Source organism: Microtus ochrogaster, assembly GCF_000317375.1.
Source record: "Microtus ochrogaster isolate Prairie Vole_2 chromosome 14 unlocalized genomic scaffold, MicOch1.0 chr14_random_1, whole genome shotgun sequence".
Lineage (NCBI taxonomy): Eukaryota > Metazoa > Chordata > Mammalia > Rodentia > Cricetidae > Microtus > Microtus ochrogaster.
The window spans coordinates 2,136,388-2,148,372 of record NW_004949096.1 but is presented as its reverse complement, the minus strand read 5'-3'; the positions used below and the strand labels follow the sequence as shown (position 1 = coordinate 2,148,372).

The 11,985-nt window shown below is 43.8% G+C and overlaps 1 protein-coding gene across 3 annotated transcripts in view; it reads right to left on the bottom strand.

Annotated features, from left to right (window-relative positions):
- Window positions 1-482: 482 nt before the first annotated feature.
- The window catches only part of Mpped2 (metallophosphoesterase domain containing 2), a 180,854-nt gene continuing 169,351 nt past the window's right edge, over window positions 483-11,985 (bottom strand). For 2 of the 3 annotated variants that reach the window (XM_026787838.1, XM_026787839.1), the window contains exons 3-5: window positions 8,216-8,331; window positions 4,842-4,955; window positions 483-2,424 (exon numbers count right to left, since the gene is read on the bottom strand). In XM_026787838.1, coding sequence (XP_026643639.1) covers window positions 2,306-2,424; window positions 4,842-4,955; window positions 8,216-8,331 — 349 coding nt within the window. In that variant the 3' untranslated portion in view covers window positions 483-2,305. The remainder of the gene's footprint in view (window positions 2,425-4,841; window positions 4,956-8,215; window positions 8,332-11,985) is intronic. The other variant, XM_005364044.3, reaches the window with a different exon arrangement.

The following is an 11,985-nucleotide window of genomic DNA, read 5'->3' as shown; positions in this document are numbered from 1 at the left end:
GAGTCTTCTTGGGAAGCCCATGCCCCTGTTGTACAGTCTCAGGCCAGACACTGCCAAGCCTAACAGATATAACTAAAATGGACTGAGATGAGTATGAGAATTGGTGCTGTCATTCCAGAGACAGTGTCCCAGCTGGTACTGAACCCTAGACTTCCCAGGAATTGCATCAGAGGAATTGCGTTCTGGATAGACAGATGGAGACGGAATGAAATGGGCGTTGACTGGAAAGCAATGCACAGATGCACCACAGACTGAAGATCTTATTGCTAAGCTGGGTGTGGTGGTGTGTGAGACAGGAGGATCAAGTATTCAGGGTCATTCTCTGTTACACGGAGATTTCTAAGCTAGCCTGGGCTACAAGAAACACTGCTTCAGAAAACTGAAGCAATAACAATAACAACAAAACAAAAATATTCTACAGACAAACAAAACCCCCACAAATAACAATAATAAACGAGATCCTATTGCTTTTCTTCAACGGTTCTCTAGGCAAAATAAAAGAGATATACACAATTTCCACATCCCACCACAGGTCCTCTTCTCATGGAAAGAACATGTCGGGGGAACCATTAACAACAACAAAACAGTGTGCGTGTGGTGGACGTGGTGGTGGTGGGGATGGTGGTTTGCAGGGTGGTGACTACTCATGAGGATGAATGTTCAGTGAGTGGTACCCTGTCTTCTGTGGCTTCCCATACTCAACACCACTGATGCGCCCCAAACAGCAGACACAGCCTTGGCAGGCTCTGTTCCCCAGACATGACAATGGCAAAAGACATAAGTTACACCCCTCAAACCTAAGGCAAGACAGATGACAGTGTCCTGAAAGGAGCCAGTACTGTCAGCGCCTTATAGATGTACCTGTTGGCCTCTGATTGATTGGCAGGCCACAAACATTTATTAGAAAAAAAAAATCCAAACCCAATATTCTAATGGTTCAGAGGGGATTACTTAAATTGCACGTAAATAAATCCGTCTGTCTCCGGGGCAAATCTACTATCCTTCCCCTGGTAGCCCAACCACGCAGCACGGATTTAAAAATCTTGCAATTTTATTTGCATATAAAGGCCGCTAGATATAGAATATCACAATAAATTTAAAGAAAACAACTGCTTTCCTAAATTTTAAGGTAACATAGAATAGAGCTCGATGGCATCGACAATGGGAGAACAGAAAGGATTATTAGCAACAATATTTTGTGCTAGCGAAGATTGCATCAACACACAGTGCAAAATGGGAGGGGGGAGGGAGTGAGAAGACAATGCAGGGCATTTAAATAGAAAGCACGACTAAGCCTTATTTTAGTTCGCTTCCAATGCATCCATTGAAGTCTATACACACTTGTTACTGTACCTAGGCTGAACGCAAGCTCTTTCAGACCTTGGGTTCAGAGGAGAAAGGGGTCAGTTCCTTCGGACTTCCGATGTGCTGGTGCACAGCAACGCTTTGCAGTTGGACTGTCCTTGGCAACATTAAACTCTTACCTTAGTCATAATGCACAAAAAATATTTATATATATATATATATATATATATAAATCCACATTGAAAAGGAGTCTGCACAGTTTTTTTTTCCTTGCATGAATATCTGCTCTTGATAGATTCTTGTTTCCGTACTTTTAAAGCTCAAATAACTTAAAAGAAACAAATAAACGGCGCGAGTTTGCATAACCCGGATATGGGCCTCTCTGGCTAAGCCTCTGAAGGAGGGCTCTTCTTCCCCAGCTTGGACACAGTCTTTTTGACAGCCAGCGTGAAGCTAAGGTTTTTCCAGACCTACCTCTGCTGAGATTGCTCTAAATTGGGGCCACATCTGTAAAATAAAAGTAAACTAACACCAAGAAAACAACAACAGAACACATCAAACGATACTCAAAGAGCTGTGCAAACCTGGGTGGTTTTCAAAAACACTGCCTATGTGTTTCTCTTCTTAGTAAAAATCTTCTTCTTTCAGCTTAAAGCATATTCAAATAAGACTTTAAAATCTTTTGTTTGTTTGTTTGTTTTTAAAGAAAGCTTGGCTGTCCTTTGGCAAACACTAACAATTTACAACGGCGTGGCCTTTGAGCAAACAGAAGTCATCTTACAGATCCATAATGCTCTTTTGATTTCAAATGGGTACCCCACTTAAAACACGAAAAGAGGCGGCACAACTCTAGCGTCGTTTTTCTTTTCCTCCTGTTCCAACAATTTACAAAAAGAACTCACAGGATTTGAAAACAAACAAGTCAGTGAATGTAAGTTTATAATTAGAAAAATGGCAGTTTGTAGACCGTCCCTCACATTCCAATAGGGTGTGGAGAGCTTTAGGAGCCCTGCGGGTTTGGAAGATCAAATATAATTGGAGGGTTGGTGGGTTGAAAGCTCACTGTACAGGTGGAGGCATTGACGTACGTGGTGTAACCGTCGGTCATGATGCCGTACCCTGTAGGAAGATAGTGTCACGGTTACTGTAACATAAACAAATGACAACGGCTGAACACAGGGCCACCAGGCAGGTAGCATAACAAAATCGTCATCAGAGGGAGGGGAGATGAAATTCGGTGAGCCTGTCCCATAGATGCAAATTTCAGGAATTTCTGTCCAGTTTTGCTATGGTTTCTCCAAAAGGGGAGTTTTCTCCCGTTCAACAAACAGTTTTTCTTCCCTGTGCCCCCTTTGCTCAAATACTGAACTGGTCAGGGGAAGGATGTGACACCTGTTTGACCGAGGATAAAGAAAAGCACTCCTCTACCTTCAAAGGATCATTTTTTCTTTCAAAAAACTGCATTAATTATTGAACTCAAGGGAAGGAAACAGTCTAAAAGCAGAACCAGGCTCCACGTGGGCTTTGTGGCAGGGGAGAAAGGCGGGAGCTTAGCTGTGGATGTTCTCCTTCCTCATTGCTAGAGTGATCTGTCTCCATAGTGATTGATTCTGCCTTGAGTTATATGGTCTGAATGCTAGGTTCCATTTCACTCAAAAGCATTGCTTCTTCTACTGTGGTAGGGAGGAACATCGCCACAGGATCCCATTTCCTAAATGGACCCAGCTGAGAAAATGCCATGGCACCATGGCATGTAGACCCCATCTGTGGTTTTTAACATGCTGACATTTTTAGGCGTCTCGGGAGTTTGCACATTTCCCTGGACACCTGAACGCGTCTGCGATGAGAGGGTAATTCTAGGTTCACACTGGTCTCCGTGGCACAGGAAAACACAGCCGTGAAGAAATAAGATGACCAGGACATACAGAAAATACTGATAAGGTTTTTGTCCCTCTACCCCCCCCCCCACTCCATTTGCTAAAAATTTTTCAAGTAAGCTCGTTGAGAGCTTAATGAGGGTCATTGGAAAAAAAAATCTCTTAAGAAAAGCAAAGCTGCATTTAAAATGTGCACTGTTTGGTTCCGGGGTCATAAAGTCTTGTTATCTCTCTCCATCAAGAGGCTGGTATTTGCCCTCGCGCTGCCCTCTTTAGCTGTCTTAAGTGAATAAAAGCAAGACAAGTTTATTTGAATATGATCGCTTCCCTTGAAAGCAACTTTATTATTGTAGGGCTTCGGTGGAATTCTCTAATTGTCTGGTGGGTTTAAGGTAAATTGATGACTTAAACTTCTTTTTTTAAAGGGTGAAATGCAAACTCAGAGGAATCCCACAGGAATTCAAACTAGTTTTCAAGATAACAGCCAACCCCCTCCCCTGGAAATGTAGTTTAGAGAGGCAGCCCAGTCTCTAGGTGATTCTCCTCTTAGGGAGCACAAGAGACTGAAGTCCACCGCCTCCCCGCACCCCACACCCTGCCTCCTGCCCAGGAACTGGCTGCAACTCTGCTTCCCAGCCACTCAGCCGGTGCCTGTGCTTGGAGCAAGCTGAATTTTCTCCAGCCTTAGGAGGATGCTTTTTCAATATGGTCTTTATTACCCACGTAACTAGGAAGCTGTTGTGCCTGTGGACTCTGTGGGGTAAGCTACATTCCGTTTCACCAAACACACAGCCTTACACACTTCAGCTTGACTCTGACATTCATAAATAACTTCAGAGAGCCAGAGTGAATAAGGGCTAGGAAACACGGCAGCTGCCCACATAAATGTTTTTGCTGTACACAAATGCGCATGCCCGGGCCAGTCTTGTGGGTTCCCAGACCCTGAGATCGGCTGACAGAATACTCTGCTTCTCTACAATCTGGTTTGAAAAAGGAAGAGCAGACAAAATTCAGAGCTGCAAAGGTTTCTTGAGGCTTTTGGATTCTGGGACCTTGACTCAGCTTACCTTGAAGGCAGAAAGCAATGAATGGATATTTTCTCATTGAGAGATTTCATTGTTCCAGGTCGCCTCAGCTGCAGCCAACAGTGCTAATCATTTCTACAACTCCAAGCTTACTAGGGAAATGCTGATCTGCAGAGTGGCTCCTTCCACACCCGTTCCTTGCACATCCACAGTAATTCTGCAGAGAATGTCTTGTGTTCCTGGTTCTTTCTGGGTTTGGCATACAAGACCCCGCAGGGACTACAGATGCTTTAGGTTGTGCCTAACCTCGAGAACATCTCGTCCAGTTCCCTTAAACAGGGAAGTTAGCTTTATTGGTCTTTATTTCTCGGTAGAGCTCCTAGGTCCCAGTGCTGCCTGGGAGAGTGTGGGCTTTGTGGTAAAGTAAGCCATACAAGGTTCTTCCTCGCCGTTCTATTTAAAAGACAGCAGTGCAAACTACTGATCAGTTTTATACACGTGGGTTTTCTTGTGAGGTTTCATCTCCTAACAGGTCCCTTTGTGATAAAGTTTGAGAACCACCGTTTCCACCAATCCATCTAGCTGATGCTGCTTGCTGGGAAGTGTGAGGTCATGGATACCCCTGTGTTCTTACCTTCATGAATCCCACCGAACACATGGAGCTTCGGCCGAACCCGTCTCTGGACCGTGTTTAAGAGCTCCACGCAGCCCACCCTTTGGAGCTCCTTTGGAACCCAGTCCCGGAAACCTAAGGACAGAATGCAATCAATACTCTTAATTCTCCTTTCTCAGGTAAGGTTTCGTTCCGACTTTCAGGAAGCTATAACTCACAGAGGCTTTATTATGTTATCCGTAATCTTAGCTTCTCCATTAAAGCCCACAACGCGCTTAAGGAACTTCCACTGGTCACTTTGTCTTCTTTGGATTCTTGATTAATTTTTTTTCTTGGTTTCCATCCCACCCCCCCTTCCAGTTAATTAACATTCTTTTCCTGCAAGAAGTCTGATTTATTCAGCCACAGGTTTCAGATCTTCTTCGTGAGATCAATGACACCTTTCCCGGCAGCCCCGTAATGGCTCTTTCCCCCTCCATTTGCTCTGTTGTTCTCTCTTTTCAACATTCTTTCTTATATGTAGATTTACCAATACCAGTCACTCCCATGATGGTTCACAGAGAGGGGCTGTGAAAGAGCTGCCCGGGAACTGGCCACAGGATGCCTGGTCCGCTTAGAGATGTCCCTCTTAACCCGTGGGGCTTCCTGACAGACAGCTTTCGGCTACCAGTTGCTCTTCCACTCCTCTATGGCACAGACAACACGACCTCATGGTGGCATGCAGCAAGCTTGGGCTAATTGACTAGTTTTTAAAGTAAAAGCCACTTAGTCCTCTGCTTAATGCAGAAAATCTATATAAAAAAACTGACATCAATTATAGCAAAAGTCAGCTATCCAGATAATTATGGTCTAAAATGAAATCCATACACCTCTTCAGGATGGGTCTAAAGAAGGCAGGTGGGATGAAAGGCTAAATCATAATCTGTGCGAATCCATTTGACAGCTCCATTAGGTGCTTTCTACTGTAGAAACGGCTGGGCAGGAAGGGACAGATTTCTGTTCCGTTTGCCTAGGAAGTAGGAATGAATATTTAGTCTCCGTAAAGACAGGCTAACTGGGATGTGGGGCGTGACTGGACCAACTAGGAAGACTACCAGACAAAAGAGTGCCTAGCAAAAATCAAGGCAGGGCATTTAAAACTATTAGTATTTAAAACTATTAAGAAAAGTGGGGAATTCTGAATCCACGGTGATTATCATTATTACCACATGGATGTGTTCTCTTGAAGAAGGAAAAACACTTCACTGTGTATACGAGCACCTCAGATATCATCTTGCTGAGACTGTAAGAGCAGACAGTAAACAGCACCTACAGCTTCCTTCACACTGGGAATTTAAACTCTTCAGCCTCCCCCTCAAATACAGCATTCTTCAAAGAAGCCCAGTCTTAAAGCTCGTCTTTACATTGTGAAAGCTTCACCTATCTTCTTACGAAGCTACTAGGTGTGAACCTCCCTCTGATATAAGTACATCCTGGTTTACCTCACTTATACTACAAAGAGAAGGATGGTAGCCTCTGCTGGAAGAGTAATCAGGATGTTGGGATTCTGTAGAATCTACTGTTGAGCCTTAGCTGTTACTACCACTTGCTTCTTGCCAAAATGACTTCGTTGTTAACTGGCTGTTCTGTGTGAAGTCATAGTCTAAGGAATGCTCCGGTGATGGACTGCTTCTGTGCTGTCTGCTAGCCAAGACCCTCACCATGAACTGCACCCAGCTATCCAAGACCAACCCAATGACCTGTGCCCACCCAGGCTGCTCAGGTAGAGGAGCCAAGCTGGCTGGGATGTTGTCCCTGTGAGGCGCTCTTGCTGAGTAAGGCATGCTAGTCAAAATATGTCATTAGCAATTTAATGATTACATGAGTCTAAATAAGGAAATAAATCGATGACGATTTGATTAGGATCATTGGCAAACACAGTCCTGGAGAATGCAGGATGCGGTGAAGTGCATCAGCGAGCATGCGCCTGGTGAACCCATGCGTACTACATCAGCTGCAACGGAACTAGCCTCTTCCTCACTTCCCCTGGGGCTCCAGGGCTCAGCCTCCATTTTCCTTTTCAATTGTTCAGAAAACATGAGCGCACCCCCCCCCCCCATCATAAGGGAAGGAAAACAGCACCGAGTGGCTCTTAACAGGGGTATCTACAAAGGCTAAATACGCATCAGGAATGAGTAATAAAATGTGTGGTTCTGCAGACTGATAGAAGAGGGAAGGGCCTTGCTTAACAAGGTGGCAGCAGAAACCCTGAAAGGCACTTAGACCCACATTATTTCCCCTTCAACTCACTATGACCAGGAAAACTGTTAATACAATGTATTATAATAATATGAAAAGGGTGTTTCCCCGTAAAAATAAATCAATAACTACCAACATTTGTATTTAAAAGTAAATATCTGAATTTTTTGAGCCTGCTTTAGCTGGGCAGGAAGTGTCCTGGCATAATTCACAGGATGGTGAACCCTGGTTGGAAATGTTCTATAGTAAGCTAAACCAACGACAAGCTTATGAATAATCAGGATCTAATTACTTAAATCATATAACCATCTCCTGACTGTAGTCTGCATCACTAGGGAGGTAGCTTTGACACCAGAGAGAATATAAATAGGGTTGTCATCACAATATATATGCCTGAAAAATAGCAGGTCCATAAGTAAATTTCATGGCAAGTTCTTTTGAAAATACTTCATCCTTTAAAAAAACAAAAAACTTTTTTCCTCATATAATCAGCTCAAATGTTCATCTTTAAAGATAACCCAGGCCAATGCTCTGTGTGAAAGGAAAAACGAGTTTCTTTGGACTCAAATTCAGATGCCAATGCCTGATAGGTCTCTGTCTTCTTCCGTGTCCTCTCTTACCCCTTCACTGGAAGGGAACACAGTTCTTAAAATAAATTACCAAGCTTAAAAGACTGTGGTGTTGAGCTGGGTGGTGGTGGCACACGCCTTTAATCCCAGCACTCAGGAGGCAGAGGCAGGCGGATCTCTGTGAGTTCGAGGCCAGCCTGATCTACAAGAGCTAGTTCAGGACAGGCTCCAAAGCTACAGAGAAACCCTGTCTCGAAAAACAAAACCAAAAACACAAAACCAAAAAAAAAAAAAAAAAAAAAAAAAAAAAAAAAAAAAAAGGGAAAAGACTGTAGTGTTCTATGCTCATTTGGTTCTTTTTCCTAACTCTACTTAAAAAAAAAAAAAGTCCTGAACCCCTGTCAGCCTAGCAGAGCTGCTGAATTTACTCACCATGCTGGGTTTCTTTAGAAACACTGACTCTCTTTTTTTGCATTTACTGTTTTTTTTTTTTTCATAAAGGAAAATTATTAATTCTCCAAAGAGTTATTCATTGTGCTGGGGGAGGGGGAGCATCTTATGACAAAGGACAACCTTTGCTCCACTTACCTAGAGGAGGCCCGTGTGTCATGAGTATGTCGATACCCTCGGGGATGAGGTTCCATTTGTCCAGCAGAGACTGGCCTCTGGGTAGGTTAAAGCCCCATCCATTAAACCACGGGGTCCTTTGGGGAGATAACGCACACGGGTCAGGCAGCGGCAAGGGACTCCACACTCTCACATTTCTCACGCACATCCACCCACGGCTTGCAATGCTCTCTCTTCCCTTTTGATGGCTGGCCCTGGCAGCAGGCTGCTTTTCTGTTGACTGCTTCAAAACCAAGCCATTTGAAAGCAGGCATGGTGCCTACAAATTGTTTAACTGAAAAGAGCACGGGAGCCTCAACAGTGGAGACTTGCCCGGCAGGCTTCTGACAAAACGGTGACAATGCGTTTTCTCCCCCCAAACCTTACTGCTTCCCAAGATAGCCAGTCCTGGGCCACAGCATTGGCAGCCTCCTTTAGTGCTGCAGAGATGAGAAACCCCACCAGTACTTCCTGACTCTCCCCATTACTGCAGGGATCCTTTTTAGTCTTGGAGAAAAGGACACGACTAGAGGGAAAAAAATCTCTGTTCACTGAAATGTCCTGAACAGACTGGATGGAGGCTGCTGAGGCCCCAACAGACTGGGGGCTCGGAAGAGGGAAAGGGGTTTACCCAAAGCTCTTCCTGCCACCACAGGGAAGATTCCGGGGACATTCCTGGTCCCTCTGGAATCTGCTTCCCCACAGCACCTCTGAGCATCTCCCGACAATACCCACGAGCATCTTCCTGGAGCTTATGCATCAGGAATGTATCTCTGAGCTGGAGAATATGTAGGCAAAGGAACGGGGATGCCTCAACGGTGCCTTGCTTACAAATGTCCTGTTTGCTAGCGAGAGAGCAAAACACCTTCTCTCTATAAATCCTGCAGGCCTAACGTGCTTCTACAAGGTGCTTCTGATTGGACCTATCCAAAACATTCAACATATTCTCTGAAAATGACTGCATTGTTCCGTAGGGAAATTCCACTTTGCTCGGCCCACTTGCAAATGACAAGATGTGTAAGTTTTCGGCTCGTGCTCAACTTTTCCTTCCAGCTCAGCCTGCCCACTGCTGGTCACAGCTGAGCAAATGTAGACTGTGCTCTTATTTGAAGACAATCCATGGCCAAATGAACAGGATTATCTCAAGAATCCAAACTTAGAAACATTGACAAAACATTCATTTGGTGGTGGGCACACACAGTCAAGATCAGGGGTGGTAAGATGGCCTTTTTCCTCATGTCAAAATCCACATTTCACGCGACAACCTCAGCCTCCCATTGTGGTGAATGTGGAAAGTTCAAGAAAGAAAAGACTGGCTCTAGCAAGAGAAACCTAATAAAGCAGCTTATGTACTTCCTACCCTCTTTCCAAGGCCACCATCTTCCTAGAGTTTCTGACTTGCAATACGATAATAAAATGGGAATACTCCTCAACACAGCTGTTGTTAATTCGGTGTTTACATTGTCAGGGTCTTATTCTAAGCTCTTTTTCTCACATACTTCATCCTCACAAGGTTAACACTTTCTGAGACGGATAGTGTTACCATCCCCATTTTACAGATGACGAAACCAAGTAAACATAACTTGGCCCTAAACCAAGGCAATCTGGTTCCAAAACCAATAATTTAACCACAGTGCCAAATCTTCTTCCTATGCACTACCTGATGTAAATTACTTGCTTTAAATGAACCACTTCTAGGCTCTTTCAAGTTTGCCTGTGGCTTGAAGCCAAATGCTATCTCCATTTCATGGTTCAGAAATCAATCAATAATATGATGGCAGGTCCAGCTCTTTCCTTCTTCTGGTGACAATGCTGTATTTTCTTTGGTAAGTTACTCACTCCCTGAAATAATACATGTGCTTCTGGTAAGGTTTCCTGCACTCTGGATTCTGGATGAAGCAACTTGCATTTGCCTATATGGTGATTCACCTCCAAGTGCTCACACGGCCCAAGCTGGGCAGCTGAGTGTCATCCTCGGGATTTTGTTAGCACTGCTAAAGAGAATGTCATGTTTCTTCTCTGGAATCTCAAGTCTCAAGAATTGTGCAGTCCTGGAACTTGCTGGGAGAGATCTCAGCTGTCTTCTAGGCAGTCTCTGCTTGGGAATCAACAGACCACCAAAGTAACCCAAGACAAGTAAGAGCTGTTCTCAGTCAACACGACAAAACGACAGCCTACAGAATAGCAAAAGATCTTCACCAACCCCACATCAGACAGAGGGCCAATCTCTAAAATATACAAAGAACTCAAGAAATTGGTCATCAAAAGAACAAATAATCCAATAAGAAAATGGAGTACAGACCTAAACAGAGAACTCTCAACAGATGAATCTAAAATGGCTGAAAGACAGTTAAGGAAATGCTCAACATCCTTAATCATCAAAGAAATGCAAATCAAAACAAGTCTGAGGTTCCATTTTACACCTGTAAGAATGGTCAAAATAAAAAACACTGATGACAACTTATGCTGAAGAGGTTGTGGGGTAAAGGGAACACTCCTGCATTGCTGGTGGGAATGCAAGCTGGTAGGGCCCCTTTGGATGTCAGTATGGCGATTTCTCAGAAAATTAAGGAAACAACCTTCCTCAAGACCCAACAATACCACTTTTGGGTATATATCCAAAGGATGCTCAATCGTGCCACAAGGACATATGCTTAACTATGCTCATAGCAGCATTGTTTGTCATAGCCAGAACCTGGAAACAACCTAAATGCCCCTCGACTGAGGAATGGATAAAGAAAATGTGGTACATTTACACAATGGAGTACTACACAGCAGAAAAAAAATAACATCTTGAAATTTGCAGGCAAATGGATGGAGCTAGAAAACATCATTTTGAGTGAGGTAACCCAGACCCAGAAAGACAATTATCATATGTACTCACTACTAAGTGGTTTTTAAACATAAAACAAAGAAAACAACTCTACAAATCACAATCCCAGAGAACCTAGACAACAATGAAGACCATAAGAGAGACATACATGGATCTAATCTACATTGGAAGTAGAAAAAGACAAGATCTTCTGAGTAAATTGAGAGCATGGAGACCTTGGGAGAGGGTTGGAGGGCTGAGGGGAGAGGCAGGGATAGGAGCAGAGAAAATTGTAGAGCTCAATAAAATCAACAACAACAAAAAAAGAAATGTTAGAAGAAAAAGCAAAAGAAAGAGATGTCCTTAGACACAGGGATTCATCTGGGTCTGACACCAAGAGCACCCTTCCTTTCAAGTATATGGACCAACAAGATCCTTTTCTTTTCATTAGCTTTTGTTAGGTTCCATTTCTAAAAACTGAAAGTTCAGGTACGCAACCACTGCATCCGTATAAAAATGACCCATGTATCTGTTACGAGCTATAGTGCTCTCTGCTTTAGCCGTGACTTTATCTCCTGAGATGGCAAGGGGCCACTGAAGGAATTCGGCTAACCTTGAAATAGGGACATCATCCTGGATTATGCACGCTGGTCCAGCGTGACCCTCCAAGGCCTCTAACAGAAGAAGAAAGGGCAGTGGAGGTGACATGAGAGGAACAATGAGAAAAGACCAAATCTGATGATGTTGCTACCTTTGATGATGGAGCAAAAGGACTCAGAGGCTAGAAATGGGATGGTTTTGAAAGCTGGATAATGTAAACATGAAAAGTGCGGTAGTTGTTGGTGGGGTGTGGTGGCACATGCCTTTAATCTCAGAACTTGGGATGTGGAGGCTGACAGATTTCTTAGTTAGAGGCCAGTCTGGTCTACATAGCCAGTTC